This window comes from Ahaetulla prasina, chromosome 11, assembly GCF_028640845.1.
Source record: "Ahaetulla prasina isolate Xishuangbanna chromosome 11, ASM2864084v1, whole genome shotgun sequence".
Taxonomy (NCBI): Eukaryota; Metazoa; Chordata; class Lepidosauria; order Squamata; family Colubridae; genus Ahaetulla; species Ahaetulla prasina.
The window spans coordinates 17,370,862-17,392,796 of record NC_080549.1 but is presented as its reverse complement, the minus strand read 5'-3'; the positions used below and the strand labels follow the sequence as shown (position 1 = coordinate 17,392,796).

Sequence of the window (21,935 nt, the reverse complement as noted above, 5' to 3'; positions counted from 1 at the left end):
CTTGCTTGCAATAAGGATGACTTGAGAAATTAAAGAGATGTTTTTTAATCTTTCCGGGCAATGTGTTTTATATTTCCTGCCTTCTCAAAGAAGCCTCCCATGTTGCTGGGTTGGCTCGGTTGATGGATGCCCAGATTGGACAAGAGCTTCTTCAGGCTGTTTCATTTGCCCAATTACTACTGAACAGGATCAACAGGATCAAAGCGGAAATATCCCGACTGCCTTTTCTGCATCTGGATACGGCATTTGAATAAATTCTGTGTCCAGTTTGAGAAGAGACGTCGTTTTAGAAGAGACACCCTCTCCCCTCCCCCAATATCCATCTCTGCATGTTTGTGTTTCCCCCCTTTGACCAGTGGTAGGTTTCAAATTTTTTTTACTACCGGTTCTGTGGGTGTGGCTTGGTGGGTGTGGCATGGCTTGGTGGACATGGCATGGTGGGCGTGGCAGGGGAAGGCTCCTGTAAAATCCTCATTCCCTCCCCACTCCTGGGGAAGGATACTGTAAAACCTCCATTCCCTCCCCAATCCAGGGGAAAGATACTGCAGAATCTCCATTCCCACCCCAATCCAGGGGAAAGATACTGCAGAATCTCCATTCCCACCCCACTCCAGGGGAAGGATACTGTAAAACCTCCATTCCCTCCCCAATCCAGGGGAAGGATACTGTAAAACCTCCATTCCCACCCCACTCCAGGGGAAGGATATTGTAAAACCTCCATTCCCTCCCCAATCCAGGGGAAAGATACTGTAAAACCTCCATTCCCACCCCAATCCAGGGGAAGGATACTGCAGAATCTCCATTCCCACCCCACTCCAGGGGAAGGATACTGTAAAACCTCCATTCCCACCCCAATCCAGGGGAAGGATACTGCAGAATCCCCATTCCTATCCCACTCCAGGGGAAGGATACTGTAAAACCTCCATTCCCACCCCAATCCAGGGGAAGGTTACTGCAACATTTATGGGACCGACTACTGCCACCGATTGCCTCCCACCGACCCGTGCGCTCTCACAGGGAGGGACTCCTTAGGGTGCCGTCCGCCAGGCAGTGCCGACTGGCGACACCCAGGGGAAGGGCCTTCTCTGTGGGGGCTCCCACCCTCTGGAATGAACTTCCCCCAGGACTCCGCCAACTTCCTGACCTTCGAACCTTCCGCCGTGAGCTTAAAACACATCTATTTATTTGTGCAGGACTGGACTAACATTTTAATTTCAAATTTAATTTTAATGGAGTTTATATCATTTTAATTGTAATTTTAAATTTTGGCCTATTTAAATAAGTTTTTTAATTTGTGTTTTACCTTGTATTATATTGTATTTTTTACCGGCCTGTAAACCGCCCTGAGTCCTCTGGGAGATAGGGCGGTATAAAAATTTGAATAAATAAATAAATAAATAAACATCCCCATTTCTTCCCGATCAGCTGGGACTCGGGAGGCAGAGAATAGATGGGGGCGGGGCCAGTCAGAATTTTTACTACAGGTTCTCTGAACTACTCAAAATTTCCGCTACCGGTTCTCCAGAACTGGTCAGAACCTGCTGAAACCCACCTCTGCCTTTGACCCAAGGCATAGTCTTGTCTCCATATCGTGTCCTTGACTCAATATCCCTGCTGCTTCTGTAGATGCTATCGCCTTATATACGATTCTTGGGTTTGCTGCTTGTTGTTTTTTTTTTTTTTTGCTTAATGCAACCTTAAAAGAAGTCATGAGCACTTAGTAATAATTATCCATTTCCCAAAATAGCTTGTGCGTTATCGGGCCTCCTACTGTGCCGAGCACTAGGGTGAACGTTTGCAGCTTAAAGCCAGTGATTTTCCAGTGTTCCTTCAGTGTCCCAAGCTCTTAAGGGAAGTAAGCATCTGCTTGGGATAGCAATAGTAACAGCACTTAAGACTTACATACTGCTCCGTAGGGATTTTCTGCCCTCTCTAAACCAGCGGTCACCAACTGTTAGGGAGGAATAGGACTTATTATTTTGGGAGTTTCCAAGAAACCTAAAATTAAATGCATTAAATCTTGTGGCATCTTAGAAAAACGTAAAGGATCTCAGTTCCATAGCAGGAAGAGTTTGTTTAGGCTATAGTCTACTTCATCAGTTAATTCATGAATAAAGGTAAAGATAAAGGTTTCCCTCGCACATATGTGTTAGTCGTTCCCGACTCTAGGGGACGGTACCCATCTCTGTTTCAATGCCGAAGAACCAGCGCTGTCCGAAGAAGTCTCCATGGTCACGTGGCCGGCATGACTCAACACCCAAGCCGCACAAAATGCCATTACCTTCCTACCAAAGGTGGTCCCTATTTTTCTACTTGCAGTTTTTACGTGCTTTCAAGCTGCTAGTTTGGCAGAAGCTGGGACAAGTAACGGGAGCTCACCCCGTTACGCAGCACTAGGGATTCGAACCGCCGAACTGCCGACCTTTCGATCGACAAGCTCAGCATCTTAGCCACTGAGCCACCACATCCATTATTATCTATTCATTATTATCTATTCATGACTAGATGAACCATATCAAGAACCTGGTTGGATTAGACCAAAAGACTATCTAGTCCAGCATTCATCCACAGTGGCCAATAAAAGCTTGTCCAGCAAATGCTGCAACAACTTCAGAGCTTATACTATGAACATCTAGATCAGGGGTCTCCAACCTTGGTCCCTTTAAGACTTGTGGACTTCAGCTCCCAAAGTCCCTCAGCCAGCAAAGCTCAGCAAAGCTGGCTGAGGAACTGTGGGAGTTGAAGTCCACAAGTCTTAAAGGGACCAAGGTTGGAGACCCCTGATCTAGATAGTTTTTCAAGATCTGGGTTCAGATATCTTAGTCAAATGCTAATGTAGCTATAATAAACAGACTTCGTGTTTCTTTCTTTCTAAGCTTAGATGTATCTAGTTATTTTTTTCTTTTTAAAAATCCCAAGTTTACTTTTTTTTACATACTTGTAAGTTGAACTAGGGATGTGGTGGCTCAGTGGCTAAGACACTGAGCTTGTCAATCGAAAGGTCGCTAGTTCAGCGGTTTGAATCCCTAGTGCTACGTAATGGGGTGAGCTCCCGTTACTTGTCCCAGCTTCTGTCAACCTAGCAGTTAGAAAGCTCGTAAAAAATGCAAGTAGGAAAATAGGGACCACCTTTGGTGGGAAGGTAACAGTGTTCCGTGTGCCTTTGGCGTTGAGTCATGCTGGCCACATGACCACGGAGACGTCTTCGGACAGCGCTGGCTCTTCGGCTTTGAAACAGAGATGAGCACCGCCCCCTAGAGTTGGGAATGACTAGCACAGGGGTCAACAACCTGCAGCTCTGGAGCCGCATGTGCCTCTTTCACCCCTCTGCTGCGGCTCCCTGTCACTCAAAATATGCATCACAACCGCCAATGTGTGACACCTGCCGGCTTGCAGTTTATTGAGCTTTTCAACCCCCAGTAGGCCAACCATGAATAAATCCAAGAAAAGAAAAGTTTCAGAAGAAAACAGAACGTTTAATTCAACTACATATGCTAGTTTTGTGGCCACTCAAGAAATAGTCAGGCACAGGAATGGTTTTGTGGCTCCTGGTGTTTTGTTTTCTGTGGGAAATGGGTACAAATGGCTCTTTGAGTATTTAAGGTTGCAGATCCTTGGATTAACACATATGTGCAAGGGGAACCTTTACCTTTAAGTTGATCCGGGGTGAAATGCTCCCAGATCGGACGGGATCGCGCGATCCGGTAGCGATGGCAGCTGCTGGTTTGGAGGACCGGTAGCAAAAATCCCTGCCCCCCCCCAGCCTCTGCTGAGCCGCACCATCAGCAGAGTTTTTTTTTTTTTTACTTTTAAAAGCCGGTTATGCTTCAGCCGAAACCTGCCTTTAAAAGTAAAAAAAAGCCTTTGAGGATCCCGCCCCTCAGCTGAGATCGGCAGCCTTTAAACTTAAAAATTAAAATTAAAATTAAAGGCTACTCTGGGGATCTCACCTGAGTTCCTCATCTGCAGAACCTTAAAAGACATGTTTTCTGTAGAAAACATGTAGAAAAACTCCTTTTAAAAGAGTCTAAGCCACTTACCTGATTACTGATTGACCTCATGGCTTTTCTCACAGCCCGAAAGCCCCAGTTTCGCTTTTAGCACAAGACAGAACTAATCTAAACTTAGCTAATCTATTTCACCACTGAGTGATTAATGCTGTCTGGCTGAGGAACTCTGGGAATTGAAGTCCACAATAAAATAAAATAATAAAATAAAATATTTGTGCAGCTTTCTGAGATTTGGTGTGTTTCTGTAGTGTTTCACTCTAGCTACACAAACACACAAAATCTCAGAAAGTTGTATGTGGTATTTTGTGTGTGTGTGTGAGTTGTGTGTGTGTGTAAAGTGTGAAAGTTGATTTTTGAGCTTTTTGTGGCTGTGTGAAGTGTGAAGTGCAGCTGCTTTTACATTGTGTGTGAGTCAGTTGTGTTGTGTTGTGTGTGTGTAAAGTGTGAAAGTTGGTTTTTGGTACCTCTTATTGTTTTTTTATACTTTGTTTATTATTTTTATTATTTATTGTTATTGGCCACACCCACCCAGTCATCTGACCACCAAGCCACACCCACCAATTAAGCCACGCCCACAGAACCGGCAGGGGAAATTTTTAGATTTCACCCCTGAGTTGATCTGGATGCTGTAGGGTAGAACAAGCGGGCATTAAAAAACAAAACCCTTTGTGTCAGTTACACAAATTAGTTCTATCTACCAAGATTGCCACTTTCCCGTCCTCCCAAAAATGTGCATTTTTTTTCTGCACACAGATTTCAAACCAAATGTGAGATTTCGTCAAAAGGATTCTGTCTTCAGGGGAGAGTTCTGTGTTTGCAGTAGCCCATCAACGATCAAAAGTTATGAAATATGTATCTCTTTGCTATCACATCTTTTAAAAGCCTAGGGTAGGTTCTTTAACCACTGAGGATGTTCAATGCCACATCTGGCCTAGAGGAAGATTGAAAGCTATCATTTTGCTTAATTGGAACAAATACAGGAAGTCTTTGACTTAGGACCCAAAATTTCCGTTGCTAAGCGAGACAGTTGCTCGGTGAATTTTGCCCCATTTTATGACTTTTCTTGCCCCAGTTGTTCAGTGAATCACTGCAATTGTTCAAGTAGTAACCCAGTTGTTAAGTGAATCTGGCTTCCCCATTGATTTTGCTTGTCAGAAGGTCACAAAAGGGGATCGCATGACCTTGGGACACTGCAGCTGTCATAAATATGAGTCAGTTGCCAAGCAACCGTCAATATGAGCCAGTTGCCAAGAGTCCAGATTTTGATCATATGACCAGAGGGATGCTGAGAAAGGTCTAAGTGTGAAAAAACGGTCATAAGTCTACCTTTTTTTAGTGCTGTTGTAACTTTGAATAGTCACTAAATGAACTTTTGTAAGTCAAGGACTAATTGTATTTAGAACAAAAAGGGACGCGGTGGCTCAAGGGGTAGGATGTTGAGCTTGTCGATCGAAAGGTCGGCAGCTCAGCGGTTCAAATCCCTAGTGCTGCCGTGTAACGGGGTGAGCTCCTGTTACTTGTCCCAGCTTCTGCCAACCTAGCAGTTTCGAAAGCATGTAAAAATGCAAGTAGAAAAAATAGGGACCACCTTTGGTGGGAAGGTAACAGCATTCCGTGCGCCTTTGGCATTGAGTCATGCCGGCCACATGACCACGGAGACGTCTTCGGACAGCGCTGGCCCTTCGGTTTTGAAACGGAGATGTGCACTGTCCCCTAGAGTCAGGAACGACTAGCACGTATGTGCAAGGGGAACCTTTACCTATGCAACCTACAACCTTAGCACTGATTTAAGCTCCCTAAATTCTTGGAGATAGCTACCGGATTTCCACCTACTTTTGCCATCATAATGTGATTGAGACAACCGGGGAAAACTCTTGTCATTAACATTTTGATTGAGATATAAAGTATTGTAAAATACAAAATACAAAGTAAATAGAAAAGCAATGGGGAGGGAAGGGGGAAGTAAAGTGAGGAAAGATGGGGTGGGAGTGGGGAAGAAAAAGAAACATTGACTTCCAACTCTCTCTGTTGCAGTAACATAAGGCATTAACATCAAATCACAGGTTTTTGCTTTTCCATAAGAGTATGAACAAGTCAGAGGTGGGTTTCAGCAGGTTCGGACCAGTTCTGGAGAACGGTAGCGGAAATTTTGAGTAGTTCGGAGAACTGGTAGTAAAAATTCTGACTGGTGCCGCCCCGATCTATTCTCTGCCTCCCAATTCCCAGCTGATCAGGAGGAAATGGGGATTTTGCAGTAACCTTCCCCTTCCACGCCTGCCAAGCCACACCCACCAAGCCACACCCACAGAACCAGTAGTAAAAAAATTTTAAACTCACCACTAGAACAAGTCATTTCTATGAAGATCTATCAGTCTAATCGGTAAAACCCAAAGTCAGAGTTTCATTCTTCTCCACACCAACTGCGAAGTTCAGAAGCAGTTTCCATGTGGAAACAAAAGTACTTGTGTTCTTTTCTTTAATCGAAGTGGTCCATTTTACCATTTCAGCCATCTCCATCAATTTCTGCAACCATTCGTCCGTAGTGGGAATCGAAGTGTCCTTCCATTTTTGTGCATGCAATAGTCTTGCTGCTGTCAACGTATATAGCAGGGGTAGTCATCCTTTTTATACCTACCGCCCACTTTTGTATCTCTGTTAGTAGGAAAATTTTCTAACTGCCCACCGGTTCCACAATAATGGTGATTTATAAAGTGTATGGTCATCTGCGCATGCTTCTCGCGCATCATGGATTGGGTTGGGGGGGGGCGCCGGCTACCAGCTCTGCTTCTCTGTTACAGCTGGGTGGTGTGGGGGGAGATGCGCGAGCTATTCTGGGACGAGGCTCTTTTGTTTGTGGTCGCACTATAGCGCCATTTAGATTCACTTACGTAATGTGACCTAAACTTATGCACGGGCGATACAAATAGTATATTTTCAGAAATTTAAATTGTCACAGGGAATTTTATGAAAACCTAATGAAAATGTTTTTAAATAATGCTATGAATTTTTTTTAAAAAAGTCAATTAAATTAAAAGAAAGTGCTTCAGTATCAGATAAAACCCCTACCGCCCACCATGAAAGCTGGAACGCCCACTAGTGGGTGATAGGGACCAGGTTGACTACACTGATATATAGTAACAAAATTCCAATTTTTTTTTCTCTAGTTCTTTTTCTATTAAGCCCAAAAGGAAAAGTTCTGGTTTCATTTTTATCTCCATTTCCCAAAAAAAATGTATTAAAATATGAATCGTACTCCAATTATTATTATTATTATTATTATTATTATTATTATTATTATTATTATTATTATTATTATTATTATTATTATTATTATTATTATTATTATTATTTTGCATTTATATCCCACCATTCTCCGAAGACTCAGGGCAGCTTACACTATGTTAGCAATAGTCTTCATTCTATTTGTATTTTTATATACAAAGTCAACTTATTGCCCCCAACAATCTGGGTCCTCATTTTACCTACCTTATAAAGGATGGAAGGCTGAGTCAACCTTGGGCCTGGTGGGACTAGAACCTGCAGTAATTGCAGGCAGCTGCTGTTAATAACAGACTGCATTAGCATTTGGCTTTATCTCATGTCCACCATAGAGGATAATTTTTACACTTCCAGCAGTCTTAATATGAATGGATTTAAATGTTAATTCAAATCAGCTTTTACCCCAGTGTCATTGATGTGAACCCTACCTGCATTCCTGGCCTGTAAACCTTTGTACACCGTTAACACAAATACAGATTCCTTAGATTTTTGTGCGCTTTGCTTACCGCAAGGTGCAAGCAATGTGTACCCAACACCAGGAAATCAAGAACTTCCAAAAAAAAAAAAGTGCATGTCCAAATATCCTAACCTTGGATAGGTTAAGGTAGATTCCTTTAATTCCAAAGAGTTCCTTGTGATTTAATGATCATCAGGTATAACAGTTGGTGGCCAAGGACGTTATTTGGGGGGGCGGCGGCGCAGGGAAGCTTCTTGGGGTTTTTTACTGGTTGGCTTTATGTCCTCCTAACTGCTTCTCTTGTCTTCTCCTCTGAAACCCATCAAGTTCTCAGCTGCGCTCTTGCTGGGTGCACTTTCAATCTGGAGCAGTAAGCACATTCCTAGTGTTCTTTTAAATGTCAAACAAAGGCAAAACATGCAGGCTGGCTCAGTTCCCTGCAGATAAATTAATTTCTCCTGGCAGCAGTCCATTGTTCCCTGTTGTCACCTCTTCCCCCCCTCCCTCCCCCTCTCGTTTGAAAGGAAGGCCTGTTCTAAGCTCTATCAGCAGAAGTCCGAGCCGTTTGAATGGACGGAGGCTGGAGGCCGCAGCCAAAGAAGGTTGAATGAGCCCGGTCAGGGAATTCCTACATTTTAAAAGATGGAGGAGATCAACTGTCTTAAAAACAAGCGTTAGTTCAAGTGCGTCAACCCCTGTTCTGGAGAAAGCCAACATTTTAGCTCGGGGGTGGTCAACCTTTTTATACTTACCGCCCACTTTTGTATCTCTGTTAGTAGTAAAATTTTCTAACTGCCCACCGGTTCCACAGTAATGCGCCATGTATTGTCGTCTGCACATGCCTCTCGCGCATCGTGGATTCGGTTTGGGGGGGGCGCAGCCTACCAGCTCTGCTTGTCTGTTACAGCTGGGTGGTGTGGGGGGAGATGCGCGAGCTATTCTGGGACGAGGCTCTTTTGTTTGCGGTCGCATTATAGCGCCATTTAGTTTCACTTAAGTAACGTGAACTAGACTTATGCCTGGGTGATACAAATAGTATATTTTCAGAAATGTACATTGTCACAGGGAATTTTATGAAAACCTAATGAAAATGTTTTTAAATAATGCTATGAATTTTTTTTAAAAAGTCCATTAAATTAAAAAAAAGGAAAGTGCTTCAGTATCAGACAAAACCCCTACTACCCACCATGAAAGCTGGAAGGCTCACTAGTGGGCGGTAGGGATCAGGTTGACTACCACTGCTTTAGCTGGAACAAATTGGAGCACCTTTGCTCAGCCTCACCCAGGGTGGGCTTCAAAAAATTTAGCAAGGGGTTCTCTGCCCGGTTGCTGGGTGGGCGTGGCGATGGTGGCCATGGCCTAGTCAGCCTCCTGCACCACGGTGGGGGGGCGCATTTTTGCCCCCCCAGGCTCTGGAGGGTTTCCTTGAGCCTCTGGAAAGGTGAAAACCACTTCCCCAGGCTCCGGAACTTCCAGTAGGCCCATTTTTTGCCCTCCCTGAACCACCGTGTGCGCCCTGCACTTACTTGCATCCAAAACGGGCCACGTGGGGACTCCTGGGAGGGAAGAGGCGGTGTGGACGGGGATAGCCAGGAGTGGGATGTGGGGGTTCTCCGAACTGCACTTAGCTAAAGGTTCTCCTGAACCCTTGTGAACCCCCAGCAGCCCACCTCTGACCTCACCTCTTCCGAGTCTGTTGGGAATAAGACTGTCAGAAACCAGGTTGCAAATGTCTACAGGAAAGTTTTTGGGCATTTTTTTGCTTGTAGTTTCTTTTTCTAGTGAGCTATTTAACACAGTTAAAAGTTTATAGATATTCTCAGTCATCCAGGTCACAGTTGCTTTTTTCAGGAGGCAAGTAGACTTCCTTGTTTTTTCTTTGAAGACCGTTTCGCTGCTCATCCAAAGAAGCTTCTTCAGCTCTGACGGGATAGAATAGAATAGAATAGAATTTTTTATTGGCCAAGTGTGATTGGACACACAAGGAATTTGTCTTGATGCATATGCTCTCATTGCACATAAAAGAAAAGATACCTTCGTCAAGGTACAACACTTACAACACTTAATGATAGCCATAGGGTGCAAATTTAACACTTAATGATACAATACTTAATGATAGTCATAGGGTATAAATAAGCAATCAGGAAACAATATAAATCGTAAGGATACAAACAAAAAAGTTACAGTCATACAGTTGTAAGTGGAAGGAGATGGGTGATGGGAATGATGAGAAGATTAATAGTAGTGCAGACTTAGTGAATAGTTTGACAGTGTTGAGGGAATTATTTGTTTAGCAGAGTGATGGCATTTGGGAAAAAACTGTTCTTGTGTTTAGTTATTCTGGTGTGCAGTTTCCTAGAGCGTCGTTTTGAGGGTAGGAGTTGAAACAGTTTATGTCCAGGATGTGAGGGATCTGTAAATACTTTCACAGCCCTCTTTTTGACTCGTGCAGTATACAGGTCCTCCATGGAAGGCAGGTTGGTAGCCATTGTTTTTTCTGCAGTTCTAACTATCCTCTGAAGTCTGTGTCTGTCTTGTATACTGTCTTAATAGTGGGGAATGGAAGGATTTATATTCCTTGCAGACAGCTGATCATTTGCATCCTTGTAGAGGGTCATTGAGGCCACTCGGAGGTTTAGCTGTGTCCTCAGGGTCACCTGAGTGGGGCTCCTGGCTTCTGTAGTCTGCAATTTTTTCCTCTGGAAATCCATTCCTACTCCCACACCACTGAAAGGGTATTCATCCCAAATTGTATAGCTAAAAGTCTGTAGAGATTCTCAGTCATCCAGGTCACAGTTGTTCCAAATCTGCTTTTTCAGGAGGCAACTGGACTTCTCTTGTTTTTTTTCTTTTGAAGACGTTTTGCTTTTCATTCAAGAAGCTTCTTCAGCTCTGACAGGATAGTGGGGAATGGAATCTGGCTTCCCCATTGACTTCGTTTGTCAGAAGGTCTGGGACACTGCAACCGTCATATATGTGAATCAGTTGCCAAGCATCCAAATTTTGATCAAGTGACTCTGAGAATACTGCAGTGGTCATAAGTGTGAAAACTGGTCATGTTGCTTTTTTCAGTGCCGTTGTGACTTTGAATGGTCACTAAACAAATGGTTGTAAGTTGAGAACTACTTGTAGTTGTTTTAGTTTGGGTAAGATTTCTATCTCTAGGTAAAGAACAATACTTATATGCAGAGCACATCAGGAGAAAGGCAGAGCTAGAGGACTCAAAAATTGGAATTAAGATTGCCAAAAGAAATATCAACAACTTCAGATATGCAGATGATGCCACTCTAATGGCAGAAAGCGAAGAGGAACTAAAGAACCTCTTGATGCGGGTGAAGGAGGAGAGTGCAAAAGTTGGCTTGAAACTCAACATTAAGAAAACTAAGATCAAGGCATCTGGCCCTCTCAATTCCTGGCAGATAGATGGGGAAGAAATGGAGGTAATGACAGATTTTATTTTCCTGGGCTCCAAGATCACCGCAGCCAAGAAATTAAAAGACGCTTGCTCCTGGGGAGGAAAGCTATGGCAAATCTAGACAGCATTCTAAAAAGCAGAGACATCACCCTGCCAACAAAAGTGCGTATAGTCAAGGCGATGGTTTTCCCAGTTGCAATGGATGACTGTGAAAGTTGGACCATAAGGAAGGCTGAGCGCCAAAGAAACAAGGCCTTTGAACTCTGGTGCTGGAGAAGACTCCTGCGAGTCCCTTGGACTGCAAGGCGATCCAACCGGTCAGTCCTAGAGGAGATCAACCCTGACTGCTCTTTAGAAGGCCAGATCCTGAAGAGGAAACTCAAATCCTTTGGCTACCGAATGAAAAGGAAGGACTCACTGGAGAAGAGCCTAATGCTGGGAACGATTGAGGGCAAAAGAAGAAGGGGACGACGGAGAATGAGGTGGCTGGATGGAGTCACTGAAGCAGTCGGCGTGAGCTTAAATGGGCTTCAGAGGATGGTAGAGGACAGGAAAGCCTGGAGGAATGTTGTCCATGGAGTCGCGATGGGTTGGACACGACTTTGCAACTAACAACAAAAAGAACAATAAAAGAAGCTTCTCACTGTGGAGTTCTTACTTCTAATTCCACAAGTCTTTCTTGGTTCTTGGGGAGGGGGGCTGACATGTCCCCTCTAAATCAGCCCATCACTATTCCAAGTTTCTTTTGCTTGCCTATTGCTTTTCCTTCCAGACTGACTCAAGCTCACTCCTGCATTGAGTTGTTTCCGCTCTAAACTTTTCGAGACAATTTGTGACTTAAAGGAATGTTGCCAAGCATAAATCGGGAGAGTAAATCTGCAGGAAGCAGATAGCGAAATGCCCATGGCTCTGGAACAGTGCCGTTCTGGTCCATTAGAGAAAAGGCTGCATTATTTAAGTAATAGCCATAAAGAGTTCCCAACTGAAGGAGCACTTTTTCTTCTAGACCAAGGGTGGGGAACCATAACCCTTTCATGACTTGTGGACTTCAGATTCCCAATTTTTTTTTGCTCAGGAATTCTGGGAGTTGAAGTCCACAAGTTGCCAAGATTGGAGACTCCTGCTGTAGACCAGCGGTCACCAACTGGTGTTCTGTGAAATTTTTTTGGTGGTCCCCAGAAAAATTATTTGCATTTTTAATATTGGATTAAATAGAATAGAATAGAATAGAATAGAATTTTTTATTGGCCTAGTGTGATTGGACACACAAGGAATTTGTCTTGGTGCATATGCTCTCAGTGTACATAAAAGAAAAGATACGTTCATCAAGGTACAACATTTACAACACAAATGATGATCAATATATCAATATAAATCATAAGGATTGCCAGCAACAAAGTTACAGTCATACAGTCATAAGTGGAAAGAGATGGGTGATGGGAACGATGAGAAGATTAATAGTAGTGCAGATTTAGTAAATAGTTTGACAGTGTTGAGAGAATTATTTGTTTAGCAGAGTGATGGTGTTAGGGAAAAAACTGTTCTTGTATCTAGTTGTTCTGGTGTGCAGTGCTCTATAGCGTCGTTTTGAGGATAGGAGTTGAAACAGTTTATGTCCTGGATGTGAGGGATCTGTAAATATTTTGATGGCCCTCTTCTTGATTCGTGCAGTATACAGGTCCTCAATGGAAGGCAGGTTGGTAGCAATTATTTTTTCTGCAGTTCTAATTATCCTCTGAAGTCTGTGTCTTTCTTGTTGAAAGTCTATGTCTTTCTCGTTGAAAATGAGGCGTACTCAAACTATGGCCCCTGGGACAGATACGTGCAACGAACGTTTTTGTTGCTGTAAAGTCTCCCCCTTCGGGGTCTTTTTGTGCAGGTCAGAGGGCAGAAATTCTAACCTGGGGGGGGTCTGCTTCAGCCTCCTGGTGTGGGGCTTTGGGCGAAGGCTGGAGGGAAGCGTCACTGGTGGTGAAAAGCCGGAGGGTCTCGTGGGACTACATCATGGCCTGGAACTGGCTGGCCATCTCAGCCCACTGAGCCTGCAGGTGCCGGTACCTGGCCTTGCACTCCCGCAGGTCTTCCCTCTGCTTAGAAAGCCTATGCTCCTAGTCCTCAGTGAGGTGCTTCTGCTGAGCCTCCTTCTCAGCCAGATCCAATTTGAATTGAGCTGTTTTGCCAACTCTTTCTCGTGGTGGCTGCTTAGCTCCAACAACTGCTTCCTGTTGGGGCCCTAAGGACCCGGGCAAGGAGGCGAGGAGTGGGTGGGAGGAGACGGGCAAGTAGAGTCCCGCAAGGCATCCCTCGACATGAGTGACATCAAGTTGGCCATGCTCACCCAGTCACATGCCCACCTAGCCATGCCCACCCAGCCGGTCATTAGGCAGATCATATTAGTGGTCCACAGGATTTAAAATTATGAATTTAGTGGTCCCTGAGGTCCAAAAGATTGGTGACCCCTGCTCTATGAGATCTTTTACACCATAAGACTGTGTGTGTTCCTAGGGGTTGAAGTCATGTCAGTCCACCTTCTCATCCTTCTTTACACATCTTTCTCTTTGACCCTAATGTTCCTCAAATACCCATGGATCCAAAATCAGCCCATTGCAACTGTCCATTGTGAAGCCAAAGAATTGACTTGCATTTCTTCCCCTCATTTCCTCTTTCAATTTGTCTTCCTTACATACCAGACAGCTCAGCAACCATATTTGGAGTTAGTTTGCCTCTCTGCTGCTCTCACATCTGTTTGGTTGGAGGACTAGAGTGTATTTGCTTGCCCATATATGGAAAGGCTGCTGGAGGAAAGTCCTGCATCTGGCTTGAATTAGAAGTAATGTCACCTCTTCAGTTCTGATTTTCTCATTAGCTTCTAGCCAGCCGCTCTCTACTCTGGCTTCCTGAGCATAAGGCTGATCAAGAGGGATCAGGTGCGTGGCTTGAAGTCCACAGTTTCCTTGTTAACAACCAGATTCCTTATAATCATTCATGTCTCTGAAGCAATGGAAGGAAAGGTTGGAGACTATAATTGAACATTTTCACTCCAAGAAGAAAATTGTTCATGGAAAAAAACAACAGTTAAGGCTTCCTGTCCAGAAACTGAGTAATTATGCATGTTCAGGTAACTGTAATAAATAGTACCATTCAGATGAACCAATGTGTGCAGGCAGTGGTGGGATTCAGCTGGTTCGCACCTATTCGGGAGAACCGGTTATTAACTTTCTAAGCAGTTGGGAGAACCGGTTGGTAGAAGAAATCTTATTTTGTTTTTTTTCCCACTTTACAGGGCTAATCCTGCAAGGAAGGCAGGAAGAAAACATTCTGGTGGTGTTTTTGTTTTGTTTTGTTTGTTTACATTTATACCCCGCCCTTCTCCGAAGACTCAGGGCGGCTTACAGTGTATAAGGCAATCTTCCCCTCATTTCTAGCCTAATCTTTATTGCCCTGCTTACAGAAACTGCCTCTGTGGTTAACCCTTATTACATTTTAACAGCTAAGGCGAAGCGCTCATCGATGTAAGTGATGTTGAGTTGGCCATGCCCACATGGTCACATGACCACCAAGCCACGCCCACCAAGCTGGTCATTAAGGCAGAGAACTGGTTGTTAAATTATTTGAATCCCAACACTGTGTGCAGGCTTAAACATTGTATGGGCAAGGTTGCATAAACTCTGACAAGAACAGAAAACCCAAGCAAATGTGTGTGTTTCCTTTATTATGAAATAAACCATGGGGTAAAATGGGCAAGGTCTTGAACCAGGACTGGAGACTTTCACTTTCTGGTTCACCCTGAGATTAAAAGCTCACAACTTGTGGTTGTGGGGAAAATGGAAACACAATGGCTGTGTATATTGTCTTGTGATTGTGGAGGAAATGTAGGACATAGGCATGTCCAGATTTCCTCTATTGCTCTCTCTCTATATATAGGTTGAGTGCCTTTTAATTCTTAGCAAAATAAGTTTTAAATACAGGTTTAAGGAATTTAAAGATTTTTTTTCTTTTGAAATAAACAGCAAAAGGGTTATTAGTTTGATTTCAGAAAGTTACAAATAGATAAAGGATCCAGATGGATTTTAAATAAGATTTTGGAATTAATATAAGAATCCTTCCCATGGGAAAATATTTTTGTTCTGAATTCTCTTTAAAAAAAAAAATAGGATGAGATTTTAAAAGTTGGACACTAGAGGGAGCCAGAAGGAACTTCCTTTTTTTATTCCCATCAGAATCACCTTCAATTTATAAACATACAACATTCAACACTGAGCCAGTAAAATAGGTATAAAATAAATCATAGAAATATAATGTGTTAAAAGTATATAGGATAAATAGGATTAAAACTAAATGACATACACCAGTGGTAAAATGTAAAATTTCTACTACCGGTTGTGTGGGCATGGCTTGGTGGTGGGGTAATGTGACTGGGTGGGTGTGGCCAACTTTTTTTTATTATTATTTTTAAAAGCATTTTTTCTACAATCTCTTTGGCTGAAGAGGTTGTAGAAAAAATGCTTTAAAAAGGCTCTGACGATCCCAGCTGAGCTGCGCAATCATTAGAGGTTTTTTTTTTTAATTTTTAAAAGCTTTTTTCGGCCTAAGAAAAAATGCTTTTAAAAGAAAAAAAAAATCCTCTGATGATCACGCAGCTCAGCTGGGCATGGGTGTGTGTGGATTTTTGCTACTGGTTCTCCAAACCACCTGCTGCCATCGCTACCAGATTGGGCAATCCAGTCCGAACCGGGAGCATTACACCCCTGACATACACCCAGTATTGGGCTACATCGACAGCACGTCAACAAGAGATGTGGTGGCGCAGTGGTTAGAATGCAGTACTGCAAGCTACTTCTGCTGACTGCCGGCTGCCTGCAATTTGGCAGTTCAAATCTCACCAGGCTCAAGGTCGACTCAGCCTTTCCATCCTTCCGAGGTCGGTAAAATGAGGACCCAGATTGTTGGGGGCAAAATGCTGACTGTAAACTGCTTAGAGAGGGCTGTAAAAGCACTGTGAAGCGGTATATAATTCTAAGTGCTAATGCTAATTTTCTCTCACCAGTATCAGGTCTGCCTCCGTACACGTTGAAGGACATTGTGTGCACAGTAGCATCTGCGAGATGGATTGTCCTTCTCCACCTTCACACAGAGAAGGAATTAAAAAGTCATTGATTCATATATCTTTGTCCTAGATTAAAAAGCAGCAGCAAGATGTGATTGGCTTCTTGGAAGTCAATAAGATTGAGTTTGAAGAGAAAGACATTGCGGCCAACGAAGAAAATCGCAAATGGATGAGGGAGAACGTCCCAGAAGAGTGTCGGCCAGCCGCCGGGAATCCATTGCCTCCGCGAATCTTTAACGACAGCCAGTACCTTGGGGTGAGCAACGGCTTCCATCTTCTTCATTTGTGTTGAAAATCTGCTAGGAAGCTTTATTCTATAAGCCTCAAATCTAGACTCCTTGCCTCAAAGGGCCACATCATTTACAAGTAACTTTTGGGATGGAGTGAGGTGGAAGGTCACACTAGAGGAGAAATGCCAGGTCTACTTCATTTGAAAGAGACACGGTGACTTAGTGGCTTGTTGATCGAAAGGTCGGCGGTTCAGCGGTTTGAATCCCTAGTGCCGTGTAACGGGGTGAGCTCCCGTTACTTGTTCCAGCTTCTGCCAACCTAGCAGTTCGAAAGCATGTAAAAAATGCAAGTAGAAAAATAGGGACCACCTTTGGTGAGAAGGTCACAGCGTTCCTTGCGCCTTTGGCATTTAGTCATGCCGGCACATGACCACAGAGATGTGTTCGGACAGCGCTGGCTCTTCGGCTTTGAAACGGAGATGAGCACCGCCCCCTCGAGTTGGGAACAGCTAGCACATCTCTGCGAGGGGAACCTTTACCTTCACCTTATTGAATGTTAAGATGAAATTCTAGGATGTCTTTTGAAAATAATCATCTAGCCAGCTTCTGTTCAGAGCTCAGTTAGGTGTCGGATTGGTTCCTCTGCTTCCATGAAAAAATGGGAAATATATTAATATATATATATTAATATATATTCCCCAAAAGATCAAATACTACAAACTGGTTCTTAAAGGCTATATACTGATTTTTCTTTTCTTCCCTCTCTCATCCCAAAGGATTATGATGCTTTCTTTGAAGCTAGAGAGAATAATGCCGTCTATGCTTTTCTAGGCTTGACTGCCCCACCTGGTTCAAAGGTAGGTATTGCCACAGTTGCTTGAACACTGTTTCCTGTGGTTTGAAAGTCTAAAATGCAAGCATTGCATTTTAAATGCATTTCCTCTCACCATAAGAACTTTATTTCTGAATTTTCTCCTCTCCGATAAGAAACTATTTATTACATGAAACAGCGCTAGGTTTTCTCTGGCAGCAGTTAAAATTTGCAAAAAGATACTCGGGTTATGCTGAGCATCGGTAAACTTACCTGAGAATTCACCTTTTATATTTTAAGGTTGAAAAGCTTCTTTGTTTATTTTATCTTCATCTGTTTTTTACCTCCTTGTTTGGAGACTGCCCGTTTAGTCTGTTCTTAGGATGAATACTAAGAATTTTTAATAGAAATAGTTTAACTGTTCCAATATATAATATGTTAACCATCCTAGCTTTTGATTATCTTTCTTTTCCTCTTAAAAGCTTCAGTGGTATTACTGAAATGGATGTAATTTTTCTTCCTTGTCTTATCTCTGACCAAAATAAGAACGTGAATTGCATTGTGAACAGGAAGAATTTCTTTGGGAGGTTTGGTTTATCAAAGGCCACACACCGTTGATTGGGTCTTGTCCTGCTCCAACAGCTATTGAAACTAATGCAGGTAGTCCTCGACTTACAACAGTTCATTTAGTGACCTTTCAAAGTTATGACAGCCTTGAAAAAAGTGATGTATGACGGTTGTTCACAGTTTATTTTATTTTATTTATTTTATTTATTAAATTTTTATACCGCCCTTCTCCCGAAGGACTCAGGGCGGTATACAGCCAAAAGATAAAAAACACAGAAATGTACAATTAAAACGACAATTTAAAACCGAGCATATTTAGAAAAGAAATGGCCACATTTAAGTTTAAAATTTAAAATTATAAACCATATAATAATAAAACCCCAGTTAAAAAAAAAATTTTTTTTTAAATATTAAAAATATTAAAAATATTATAAATATTATGCCAGTCCCGCTTGAATAAATAAATGCGTTTTCAGCTCACGGCGAAAGGTCCAAAGATCTTTACAACCTTTGCAGCATCCCCATGGTCACATGATCAAAATTCAAATGCTTGGCAACTGGTTCATATTTATGACGGTTGCTATGTCCCAAGGTCGGCGTGAGCAGGGCGGGTTGGACTAGATGACCTCCAAGATCCCTTCCAACTCTGTTACTGATCCCCTTTGGCGACCTTCCGACAAGTAAAAGCCAGATTCACGGAACAGCCGGGTTACTAACTTATCAACTTATCAACTTTATCAATTTTGGGTTCAGCTATGGTCGTGAGTCAAGGACTACCTGGTACAGGTGACCGGATTGTTCTATTTTATTTCTTAAAAAAATCAACCTGGCTAATTATTTCTCTCGTCGTCTCTCCACAGGAGGCAGAAGCGCAAGCAAAACAAGGGGTCTGAGTCCTCCCTCCCTCCCTTCCTCCCAAGCCTCAAGCCTTAAAAATTCTGCCAAGAGAAAATCCTACAGCTTGTCTCCCTTACAATAGCAAAAAGCAATGCGCTTGGAGGAAAAAGGAACGAAGGTTTCTTTTCAAAATTACTGGCTGCTCTCTGCAATATTCTGCCACGTAGGATTAACAGGAAGCAACACCAAATAGTATTATCGTTATGAATGATGATGATGATGATAATAATAAATACAAATGTGCCACAATGAGAGAGAGAGAGAGAGAAATTAAATGAAGCTTCTAGAAACCCTTGATTGAATTTTGACTCTTGCAGTGGATATGATTTATTCCCTGTCAATTGCATAAAAATCCTCAATCCCCCCCTTTTTTTGGTAAAATTAACAAAAACATTGTATTTTTGCTCTCCGTGACACAGATCTGTGATTATATTCGCAGATGCAGAGAAAATCTAGCTGCAAAAATGTTTATTAATAAACCCTAGTGCCTCTACTGCTTGAAAAACCGAAATGACAAATAGGATGTCCTAAAGTTGACTTTTTTTTTTTAATGGCTATTTCTAAAAAGTTGCAATGTCGCATAGCCGAAGTTGCAAGGACCTGATGTGGTTAGGATGTTTGTAGAGTTGTTGTTTTGTAACGTTGGTTGATGCCATTGGAGTCTCATTTGATGGAATCAGGGCAGGATTTGCCAGGGTTGATCATTTATCACAATATTGATCACAATAACTGTCTTAGGGAAAGGCAAGATTTTTGTGCTGTCTCAGTAAAACGTACATTTCTAACCTTCTGGATTTATGAAAACAACAAAATAGTTCTTATTTCTCTAGAATGTGAAGCAAGTGTAATATGGGGCCAAAATACTTTTGTTATTTTTTTTTATTATTATTAAGGAACAAGGTCAAGTAATTATGAATTAGAATAAAACTTAGTTTGATACGTTGAGCTTGTAAAACGTTTTCTGTGCAAGATGAGATATGTTAAAATCAAGGGTCCAATATGAAATAAAACTGAATAAAAGTCATTATGCAGGAATGAAGCTTATAATACAGGAAATTCAATTGATTTTTCAGTCTGGTTTTTCAATGCTGTGAAGTTACCTTTAGCAGTTTGTCAAACTCCTAGTATTTTCACAAAGTGCAACAATGATCAAAGATATGGGCAAGAACCTCACCCCAATAAACGTATTAGTTGCAAGTAATATTGAAAAACGTGTGTCTCCCTCCTATGGATTTGGAAAGTTGTAGAAATGCAACTGAATCTCAAAGCCTTAATCAAATTATATCAAGATAGATATATCCAATAGAAAGGAATATAACAGCATATATATATATATATATATGCAGAAAATATGACCCTAATCAAGGAAGTACCAAGGAGAAAACCACACACCTAGCCACACTGGCAAGACAAGCTATATAAAAAAAGAGCATTGATGATATTATTTAGTCAAATCATAACAAATCATATTCAGACATAATCAAGCTCAGGGAACATCAGGAACTCCACAGGTAGATAGATGTATGTTGCCTTTTTATCTCATGGAGGTTGTATTCTCAGCCCATGTGGAGGACCAAAGTTAATGTAGATGACTCCATCCAAATATTCCCTTTCCCACTTAATAATACATGCAGATAAATACACAAATCGATATGAGGGTTTTTTTAAAAAAAAATTCTAAGATTCCTACCAGTTGACATGGTTCCCTCCAGAATCCAAGTTCTGCAGGAGTTGGCTAACTTTATAACATCTGCATTATTTTATCTGTGTTAGCTTTCAAGAGGCCTTTGAGAGTCAAGATACAGTAATTGCTTCTCTTTTGTGTGACAGCTTGACTTGTGTCATTTTCTGAAAAAATGTTTAGTATGGTGTTTTTCTTTGGAAATCTGCAGTATGTAGAGCAATATTTTTCAATCTTGGCAACTTTTTAAGATGGGCAGATTTCAACTCCCAGAATTCCATATCATGGCTGACTGGGGAATTCTGGGAATTGAAGTCCACCCATCTTAAAGTTGCGAAGGTTGAGAAATGCCAATGTAGCATGTCTGGTTTTACCAGTTCTGGATTTCAAAAATAAGGACCATCTCTACATAGTTCATATTACCCGTATTTTTCGGAGTATAAGACACACTCTCCCCCCCCCCCCACAAAAGAGGGTGAAAATTTGGGTGCATCTTATACACCAAATGTAGCCTCACCCATCTGCCCCCATCCTTTGGCCCCTGCCTCCCAGCAATTTGCCTCCTTGCAGCAAACAGCCTGTTTCAGCTTCAGCACAGCCTGATTAGTGCAAACAGCTGATTGTCAGTTGGATTGGCCTCCTGACCATCAGCTGTTTCAGGCTGCAGGGATTGCCATTGCCTATTGCCACCTCCACGTGCCCCATTTTCGGCCTCCTCATCCCATTTTCAGCCTCTGCGTGCCCTGTTTTCGGCCTCCACGCACCCCATTTTCCGCCCATTCCAATCCCCACTGCCCGGAATGGGTGGAAAATGGGGCACACGGAGGTGGCAATAGGCTATGGCAATTCCTGCAGCCTGAAACAGCTGATGGTCGGGAGGCCTGTCCAACTGACAATCAGCTGCTTGCGCTAATCAGGCTGTGCTGAAGCTGAAGCAGGCTGTTTGCTGCAAGGAGGCAAATTGCTGGGAGACAGAGGCAGATTTTTTTTTCTTGTTTTCCTCCCCAAAAAAGATAGGTGTGTCCTATAGTCCGGAGTGTCTTATACTCAGAAAAATACGGTATATGCTTTTGCACAAATGATCATTCCTAGTTGTCCTGGCTCTGGGCTCAGATTGGACAGAGAACACCCTGCAGGTTTGAGATGGGTTTTGATGGTTAAGAAATTCAAGACGGGAGAAATCCTGTATCCAGTGGCTGAAAACGGTTCCCCAAACAAAGTTTTTCACTCCAGTATATTGATCTAAATATACCTTGGGTTCCTAATTCATTGCTATTGGAAAGCCTGTGTTAGACAACCATCTTATCTCTTAGAGTCTTAATGTTTAATTTCCTATTCCTGTTGGAATAACCCTGTGCTCAAATCTCATTAATTTTGCATTAAATGAGTATATTTTAACTCAAATTTGTTATACTCTTAATTTCTTTTAAGCAGTCTCTTGTTATTATACTAACCCTATAAGTCCATCTTCGTTTGATGTC

The 21,935-nt window shown here is 42.4% G+C and overlaps 1 protein-coding gene across 2 annotated transcripts in view; it reads left to right on the top strand.

Moving 5' to 3' along the window:
• SH3BGRL (SH3 domain binding glutamate rich protein like) overlaps window positions 1-21,858 on the top strand; it is a 41,044-nt gene extending 19,186 nt beyond the window's left edge. The window contains exons 2-4 of one of the 2 annotated variants that reach the window (XM_058196677.1): window positions 16,339-16,524; window positions 17,275-17,355; window positions 18,737-21,858. In XM_058196677.1, the coding sequence (XP_058052660.1) occupies window positions 16,339-16,524; window positions 17,275-17,355; window positions 18,737-18,769 (300 nt within the window). In that variant the 3' untranslated portion in view covers window positions 18,770-21,858. Of the gene's footprint in view, window positions 1-16,338; window positions 16,525-17,274; window positions 17,356-17,855; window positions 17,963-18,736 lie in introns of those variants that run through there. The other variant, XM_058196676.1, reaches the window with a different exon arrangement.
• The last annotated feature ends 77 nt before the right edge of the window (window positions 21,859-21,935 follow it).